The sequence below is a fragment of the Montipora foliosa genome, chromosome 11 (assembly GCF_036669935.1).
Source record: "Montipora foliosa isolate CH-2021 chromosome 11, ASM3666993v2, whole genome shotgun sequence".
Classification (NCBI taxonomy): Eukaryota; Metazoa; Cnidaria; class Anthozoa; order Scleractinia; family Acroporidae; genus Montipora; species Montipora foliosa.
This window is the reverse complement of record NC_090879.1, coordinates 29047547-29057179: the sequence shown is the minus strand read 5'-3', so window position 1 is coordinate 29057179 and position 9633 is coordinate 29047547. Positions and strand designations below refer to the sequence as shown.

The window sequence follows — 9633 nt, the reverse complement described above, 5'->3', positions numbered from 1 at the left end:
ATGGCCATTGTTATAGCTTTGATTGGATTTAACGATCTTGGACGTTAGGTGACCCCTACTTTTCTTTTCAGAAACAGATTTCATTTACAATTATCTCCACATTGTCCAAAAATGAACAAAAAATCAATGTGGGAAGTTTAAAAAAAATTGAAGATTTCTGTCCACGGGACATAGAATCCTGCCATTTTGCGGCTGCAAGGCGCGTGAAACTATTGTCGTTAAATGCGAACTTGTTCTTTGAGGAACCTCACCAGCTGACTAAATTCGCTTAAAAGGTCCATTTAAACCATATTTGGCAGAGAACATTTCCCTTCAAAGCGCTAATTTGCAATATTTTGGGACTTGCAGCTACTGTGGTCTTCTTCGCCAACGAAGCCCGATTTACTCAGATTTTGGTGTTCTTCTGGGCATGTTATTTCCAAAACGAAGTCGGTGACCCCCCATTTTTTTTACATTTCTGACGTCGCTAACTCATGATCTTTCAATGGTAAAATTTTCAGAAAAAAATCAATGTTAGAAAAATTTCGCGCGAACGTCCTTAAGACGTGGTCTCTGTATGGCATCCCACTGCATGTAATAAGATCGGATTCTTCCGATGTCTGTGTCACCACAAAGCTATCATTGATTTGTTACAACAGGCTCAATACGATTCGCTTTCTAACCTTGTTACGGCGCGCAAAATGAGGAGAGGACATGAAGAGGACCGCGTTATTGTCTTAAACTGCCATAAGCCATTCGAGAATTTACTATCCATTTCTTCTAAAAACCTGAAGTTTTTGAACAATTTAAGACAAGACAAAACGAAAAACTTCTTACAAAGTCTCAAACGTGGAAATGTCACCTCTTTGACGATGCAAGGAGGTGTCTGTGTGACCTAGAAATCCCGGGGCCTTTAGATACACGAGCACCAAGTGTGAAAAATAGGAAATTTTTAGTGTGACCGCTATTTGTGTAATTTTTTTTTATTTTTAAAAAGGGTGATCTAATATTTTGCAATTTTTGTCTTGCTTTTCTTCATGTGGTATAAAGCATACTACTAATTATACGATCGAACGTACAGAACGCATGCGTATTTGTGAAATATGTATAACCCAAAAAAGAGAGAAAAAATTGTTTGGGGTCCCCTGCTACTGTCGATCCAGTGGGGGAGAGATGAATAGACCCGTAAGCCATTCGTAATTAATCACGAATACCTTAGACTCAAACGAACGTCTAAAGGCAAAAAACTCGGAAATACAATTCACCTATAGCCTTAATTAGTATGCATTGAAACTTTAAATATTGCAGAATTGTTCTGTACAAAAAGCCGCTTTTAAAAAGGCTTAAAACTAAAATAAATGTTAAGTCTTGGCCAAAAGTGTTGAAAATGTCGACTTTCCGAGATTTAGCAAAGAGGGTTATTGAAGCATAGAAGAGAGAATGGCCGATTTCTTTGCAAATTTCCATAGTATGCATTGGAATTTCAGTGTTCTTTGCAGAAAACCGTTTAAAAAAGACCTAAAGTAAGAGAAATGGCAAGTTTTCCATAAGTGTCGAATATGTCGATTTTCCGACATTTAGCAAAGGGCAACCAAGAGAATATTTAACAATTATCCTGCGAAATCCCGCAAAATATATCTTGATAAAATCAGGCGATATTCCGCAAGATTGAGCAGGATAATTGTTTTAATATTCAACACATTGATGACAAAGCACAATTTTCTACGTTTATTGGGAAAAAAGCTGGAAAAACTACCATTATAATATTTTTCTCCGCGACACACAAAATTACGTATATCTGTTGAGTAACCACGACGAACATTGCGCGCGCTATGACCATATTTGGACATTGTCACAATGTGTTGAATAATAAATTGAATTAGTATAAACACACAGGTGATTATACAAAATCGCGCCCTCTCATTGGCTCGCTATCTCGGATTATCAGCCGATAATCACCTCGACGGACAAAATGGCTGCCAGTAGTAGTTTTGCCACTGTAAGTGAAGATGATTTCGCGTTGAAATGTTTTTTTTTTCTCTCTTTTGAAATAATCACCTGTGTATTTATACTAAAACAATTATTCACCTCAGGCTCAGTGATTATCGGTGAATATTCACCTCGACTTCGTCTCGGTGAATATTAACCGATAATCACTTCGCCTTCGGCGAATAATTGTTAAATATGCCCGACTTTTTAGGCAAACTTCAAGAGGCCAAAAAAGGCTAAGAGATACAAGTCGCCTATAGCCCTCATTGGTATGCATTGAAAGAGGGTCCTGAAGAGTTCCCTGGAAAATTGGAATTGAGTCCCTAGGACTGGGATTTGCTCACTGGGAATTGGGAAAAGAGAACTGAAATGGGAATGGGATAATTGTCTTTAAGCTTGTTCAGTGTATGATTAACTAATTCCCTTAGTTTGGAAAACTTCCGAAAAGTTAACGTTATTTAATATTTAAGTGCCCATATCTTGCCCTTAATTGTCTTGCGATCAACGATCTTTGATATAGGGAGCTTAAGCACGCGCGTTTTTGAGAAGCGGACGGCAACCGGAAGAGAACATTTCGCGTGCCACGACAGTGATGTCTCCCAGATTTTTATACTAATCATCTCAAATGGAGAAAAGATACTTAGCTTGTGGTTGTGTGAAGACAAGTTAAAAGGGAAAACAGCTCACTTCCGGTTACTGTCCGCGTCTCAAAAACGCGCGTGCTTAAGCTCCCTACTCATAGACCCTCGTAGTCCGACAAACAGCAGACTGTGCACAGCGGTGCAACCAAGCCAAAGTCTCTGAGCATGCGTATCCGCTTGTCTACAAGCAACATGGCGGCGCAGATGGATCGTCGTGCAGAACTCGCAGCGTTGTTGTGGATATCAAGTATATTTCTGCTCAAAATGTTGTTATTCACACCGAGAACTGTAAACTAGAATTACTGTTGGACTGTTCAGTAACCCAGGTGGAGAAAAATATTCGTACAATGTGTGTGTGGCATAGATGAACCGAGTAGATGCAGAGGATTTGCAGATTTTGCCCTGAAAGTGTTTTACATTGATTTCATTGAAGGAGGAAGCTCACGAGAAGCCCCCTTTGTACTTAGGACTAAAGAACAATTGGAAATGGAAATGTTCCAGAAGGCTTCGTGCATTTCTTTGTCTGTCAAGGTGATTCAACACCATGTCATGCTTCAGAAAGGCTGTAAATATCGTGTTTAAACAGAAATCGCCAAGCGTGCCAGAAACGGAAGCCCCACAGTCATGTACCTCATTAGGAAAGCAACTCTGGCCGCAGGAAAATATCGCAAATAAACTGATCCACTGACTCTGGGATTGTCAAACAAGAAAATTTGTCAAAACGCATCTGAGGTTGTGAGAATTGCTGATACAGACAAACGACACGGGGCTGTCGAAAAATGGTAAAAGAATTAAATGCCTACGCTGTGGGAAATCTCCAAAATTGGACAAATATAAAAGGACTGCTGCAGGTCACCTAAAATACTCCCGGCGAGTTCATAATTGTAATCCGCCGATTCCTAATAAACAACCGAAGAAAATCAATGCGTATTTCTAGCCTACAGAGAAGCAAGAAAAAATTTTGGCAAGCGATGAACGTCCCGAACAAAGTTGCTTATTCCAAACAAGTGATTCTCTACTAGAGAACATCACGTGAGTATTCTGCTCATTACATGGTTAACAATACACAGTTCTGGGAGAAACAATGGATAGAGATGGACTCATTTTGCGGCATTTATTTACAATAGATATTTTTCAATTTGTTTATATCCAAATCCTGACAATGTCTTCACTAAAGAAATGGAAGATTTTATAAAATGTACTGTAAGATGTATTGTTGAGAATGCTTTTGTTAGGACATATTTAAGAAAAAGAATGGGAATCTAATTTTAAAAGTTCCCTTTTATGTTGTTTTAAGGTTTGACCTTCAAAGAAAATAAAAGTTTCAATTACCACCTTATACATGCCGTGAATATTCGAGACATCGTCCGGGGTTGTTTTCGAAAGTGGAACCAGTCTCAATTTTAAAAAAGTGGCGATCTGAAAACAAAAGAGCTGGTTATGTAGAACACTGGGATTTTCCTGAATAATGCCAGTGGGATGGGATTTGGAAGCTGGGAAATGGGATTTGGAAAAAATTGAGCTGGGAAATGGGATTGGTACCTCCCCTTCGGGACCCTCTTGAAAGCTTAACTATTGTAGATTTGTTCTATGCGGAAAACTGCTTTAAGAAAGGCCTTGAAATAAAATAGCAACTTTTCCAAATGTGTCAAAAATCTTCCGACATTTGGCAAAGGAAAGACTAAGGGAAAATATTGAAAACTTTTTCAGGCAACCTTCCAGATACCTCATGAAGCCGGGAAACGTAAAATAAATGTGTTTTTTTTATTCCAATAGCGGTGACGCAGGTAGGTCAAGGGGTTTGTCACACATGGTTTACGGGCCGATTAATCTCTCCTTTTCTGGTATCTGTAAATATCTAGCTCAGCTAAGTCAAAGAGAGTCACACGGTCTCGTCGAGTTATTAAGTATTTCAATGGTTGTATTGCTGCGTCCGTTGTAGTAAAATACTAAAATGTCGGAATCCTCTTTTCTTTTTTTTTTTTTAAACTGCTTTCTTCAAAATTCTGGTTAAAATGACATATAACATTAAAAATGTGTACTTTACATTTCAGACGAAAAGAACGAAAAGATATTGGACGTCTGCCAATGTATTGCTCATTAGTTGACATTCATTGTGTCAATCATCCCTGATTCCTAGAAATGTATGACCTCGGGGGTTTCTAGGAAAACGTTTCCGTCATCTTAAGGTAAAATATACAAACTCCTCAGACGATCATCGGTTTTTTAACCAAGTTTACAAAATTCTTCTCAAGCCGGTCAAGGTCTCGAGAGAAGATCAACTAACTAAAAGGTATGGATTTTTGTATAAAAATGAGAGCCAATTCGTAGGAAGAGACGCAAAGGTATTACCTCTTAGCACAGACTTAGACTACGACGATGCCCTTGATGTTGGTAACCCAGCAATTTGTTTAGCTAAGCAGATTCAACAACGAGCATTTTTGCGATGCTCTCTCTGGTTAAGAAATTCCCATCAACTGTTCACGTTATTTGTAAGAATCTCCAGCGAACACCCTTTTAGTCAAAGTACAAAAACCGTGAGGTTTTCCATTGGAAGAGGTTTTTCTCGACTTGCTTTCTCGTGATGTCAGGAGCAATTAATTAAGGGACTTCCCGTGCTCGCGTCGAATTCCTTTTGGCGCTGTTACCGCGCAAAGCCTTCTCTAGAGCCTTTCTGCAGTCCAAAGCACAAGATTTTTAAATCTTCTCCGAATGCATAGCTTACCACCGGATGGAATTTTATTTGATAATCTTGAAACATTAAGATGAGGTTTACTAACAAAACTCTTGAGAATCTACAACATTCTCTGTGATGTAATTGGGTTTTGCCAGTGTTGTCCACTGAATCACTTAACCACAGGTAATCAAAGCTAATCAAGTTCTGGTTCCAGCCCTAAAATCGGCTATTCTCTTCTTCATCATCCCTCTCCTTCAATGCTGAATTTACACTTTACTAGTATTCATTACGTCCCCTCGAAAATCAGCGCAAGAGTGATCAGTGTTATTAATAATGATTGCTGTCTGACACTACAGTGATGACGTGTGTTCACAAAACAATTAGGGAAAGACTTTGCTGTAGCTCAAAGGGTATTCTTTTGTTCTGCATGATATCACTTATAAATCGCTGAATCTCGTCTAATAAGTTATTTCTCCGAATGTGTCAGCCCAAAATGAACCCTTAGACATGTTCCCTTCTTTTCCGTTCTTTTTTATACCTACAGAGCAAGGAATAGTTGTATCACTTTACAATGCAGACGTCATGATGAATAATACTAACAAGGTTTTACCACATATCACATGAGTTTCAATATGTTTTTCAATATGTCAATTTTCCGACATTTAGCAAAGGGAGTTGAAGGGAGAACGGACGATTTCTTAGCAAATTTCCAGAGGCTCACGAAATTAGGAAATACGGCAGCTATCCCATAGTATGCATTGGAAGTTTAACCGCTATTGTAGATTTCAGTGTTCTTTGCAAAAACCGTTTTGAAATGACCTAGAATGAGAGAAAGTTTTCCCGACATTTAGCGAAGGGTAACCAAGAGAATATATTGAAATACGCCCGACTTTTTAGGTCCTTTTAGGCGAACTTCCAGAGGCTACAACAAATTAAGAAATACAAGTGGCCTATAGCCCTTATTGGTATGCATTGAAAGCTTGACATTTGTAGAATTGCTCTATGCAGAAAACCGCTTGAAGAAAGGCCTAAAAAAAAGAAATGGCAACTTTTCCAGATGTGTCGAAAATGCCACTTTTCCGACATTTAGCAAAGGAAGGACTAAGGAAAAACATTGAAAATGGCCGATTTTTCAGGCAACCTTCCAGATGCTACATGAAGCCGGGAAACGAAGAAAAAGTTGTAAAATAAATACCATGTTTTTTTTTTAATTCCAATAGCAGTGATACGAGTCGGTCAAGGGGTTTGTCACACGTGGTTAACGGGCCGATTTAATCTCTCCTTTACTGATATCTGTAAATATCTAGCTGAGCTAAGTCAAAGAGACACGGTCTCATCGAGTTATTATGTATTTCAATGGTTATTGTTGCGTCTGTTGTAGCAAAATACTAAAATGTCGGAGTTTTTTCTTTTGAAGAAACTGCTTTGTTCAAAATTTCTGATTAAAGTAACATAAATGTTAAACTGATGTGTAATTTACATCTCAGTGGGAAAGAACGAAAAGATATTGGACGTCCGCCAATGTCACGGTGTTGCTCATTATTTGACATTCATTGTATCATCCCTGATTCCTAGAAATTTCTGACCTCGGGGGTTTCTAGGAAAACGTTTCCGTCAACTTAAGGCAAAATAAACAAATTCTTCAGACGATCATCAGTTAAACAAGCCGGTCAAGGTCTCGAGAAAAGATAGACTAAGGTATGGATTTTTGTATGAAAATGAGATGCAATTCGTAAGGAGTATAAGCTTTCTGGCTGCATGCCGTGGGGCCCTAGATATTGGTAACCCACCAATTTGCTTAGCGTAAGCATAATCAACAACGAACATTGAAGTTTAAAAAAAAGCATTATCTGTTAATTTTATTCGTAAGAATCTCCAGCGAGAACCCTTTAAGTCAAAGTACGAAAACCCTTCGTGAGGTTTTTTATTGGAATAGAATTTTCTCGCCTTGCTCTTTCGTGATGTCAGTAACTACTAAGCGACTTTCCGAGCTCGGGTCGAATTCCCTTTGGCGCTCTTACCACGCAAAGCTCTCTCAAATACAAATTACACAGGGTCTTAATGCAGCCCCCCCAAAACACACGATTCTCAAATCGTTTGCGAATACATAGCTTATCGACGGATGGAATTATATCTATGCTGTAAATAAACGCTTTTTAATAATCTTGAAATATTGAGATGAGGTTTAAGTTTACTAACAAAACTCTTGAAAACTACAGCACCGTGTAAGACCGAGTAACGTAATTGAGTTTTGCCAGTGTTTTCCTCTCTCACTTCTTCGGCCGCGATAGTTAGCATAGCGAAAATGAAAAAAACTCTAGTGCTCATGTTTTGGGAATTCATTGTTGATTGTCAAAAAATACTGTGCTCAGATCTGAACATTTTAAAATGGCTTCCTTAAAAATAAACCGTTTCCCCAATTACCCTATTCGACACTACAGTAGTCTAAGTGAGGTTGTACTAGGGCGATTATAGGTATATACCAATGTTTCATTCGGCACAAAATTCCTAACCCACGCAATTAAACACTTTCAGTTTAATTGCGTTAATGCCATCCTCAATTTTCTCAGACATCGTATCTATGTCATTTGTACACGAGTTTTGCGGAAATCTGCTTAAATGTAATATATTTATTCTTTATGCTCTTGGCCTTAGAAACAAGTCTATCTATTACATAGTAAAGCAGCGGTACATTTTGTTGATATTGGCGTCATTTAACATTTGTAACCATAGCAACGGTGTGGTGGGACTTATTTTGCTTTTCTGCCCCGATAAACTCCTGCTTCAACTCTTAGTGGCATTTAGCATTGACTCGCTTCTTTTCCGTCGTGTGCACGAGCGGCAGTACATAATTAAATCAAAAACTTTGCAGGTTGTGGGATGTGAATTACATGTACTCTGCTTGCCACTGGAAAGATCCCATGCGTGATGTAGAAAGCCTTCGTTTCACAAACCCCAGTTGTCATTATAGTGTCATGGACTGTAAGGCAGAGTTCACTTCCCATTCCTTCCCAAGAGACCACTGCGCAAGCAATCTCAATCATCCAAATTTGGGCGGTCATGCAACTGTAGGTAACCAGAGAAAAGGGAGAAGAAAAGGGGCCTGGGTTTGGCCGGTTGATGTTTTTGGTCAGGCTAAAATAATTAAATAATTAATAAATAATTAAAATTAATAAATTAATAATTAATTAAAGTCATAGTTGAAGTTTTTGGTCAGACTAAAATAATTCTCTTATTCTCTTATTCTATCAGCTATCAAAAAAGGTGCATAAATCCTTAGTGGACGTCTTTCAATATCTGATAGTGGCATGGAAGTTCGCATCAGTATTCCCGAGGGCACTCCTCCTCCTAAAGAAGGCGAAGTCAAACACGTGGAATTTACTGGCAAAGACGAGCGTAAGAATCGCTTTCGATATAAAAAACTGGAAAATACTCGGTTTTTTAAGTGTCTGGAGCATCGAATGGGGCGCGATTTTCGTGGTGAGATAATGATTGTCACTTTTAAAACGCAGATGCAGGAAGAGGCAAACATCGCCTTTTGTAAACGTATCTTGAAAAGCGGCATTTTCTGTGACAAGAAGCGTTTTAATTTCCTCGGTCATTCTGACAGTCAGGTTAGAGAGAAAACGTGCTTCATGATGCATGGTACTAAGGAAGAAATTCAAAACCACTTAAAAACGTTTGGTGACTTTGTTGAAGACAGCAATGTAAGTGTGCGCGCAAAGAAGATTGGCTTATTGTTTTCGCCATTTATACAGCAAGTGGAACTAACAAAGGAACAGTGTGATGAGGTTTCAAAAGTCAAGAAATTTGGCTATGGCTTTATGTCTCGTAGGCTTCTATCAAAAATAAGGGAGGAGGGTTTTGAAGGACTCAACGATCCCGAACCGAGTGCACTATTAGTTCACTATCAAGGTTCCCAAGGGATGTTAGTCTTGAAAGAAGGAGACACCAACAATCATCATCCTATGCGAGATCACTCCGACGAGTCAATGAGGCAGCCCACTATCCCAGATTCCCATTTCGTGTACATTTTGGATTATTCCCAGCCAAACGAAAACGCATATCTCGACGCCAAACTGATCATGCTCCTTGTGGCCCGCGGAGTGAGAGTTGAAGACCTCAGGACTCGTCAAACGGACTATTACAGTCTGTTAGAAGATATGATGCGCAATGATAAAGCTTCCATTGACTATTTCCTGCAGCTTACGGGCCGAACGTCCGAAGAAGAAGAAGTAGCCACTCTGCTACAAAAAGAAGTGAGTCACATGCGGGTTGAACAAGAGACAACAGGGGGTGAAGTTCCACATGTCAAAATTTTGATTCCCAAGTCTAGGAAGGTGTTTG

At 39.0% G+C, this 9633-nt stretch overlaps 1 protein-coding gene across 3 annotated transcripts in view; it reads left to right on the top strand.

The window, feature by feature from the left end:
- The first annotated feature begins 2792 nt into the window (after positions 1-2792).
- The window catches only part of LOC137976498 (uncharacterized), an 8720-nt gene continuing 1879 nt past the window's right edge, over positions 2793-9633 (top strand). The window contains exons 1-3 of one of the 3 annotated variants that reach the window (XM_068823865.1): positions 2793-3641; positions 4664-4902; positions 8539-9633. The exon at positions 8539-9633 is cut by the window's right edge and continues 1878 nt beyond it. In XM_068823865.1, the coding sequence (XP_068679966.1) occupies positions 8595-9633 (1039 nt within the window). In that variant the 5' untranslated portion in view covers positions 2793-3641; positions 4664-4902; positions 8539-8594. Of the gene's footprint in view, positions 3642-4663; positions 4903-6961; positions 6985-8538 lie in introns of those variants that run through there. The other 2 variants (XM_068823866.1, XM_068823867.1) reach the window with 2 other exon arrangements.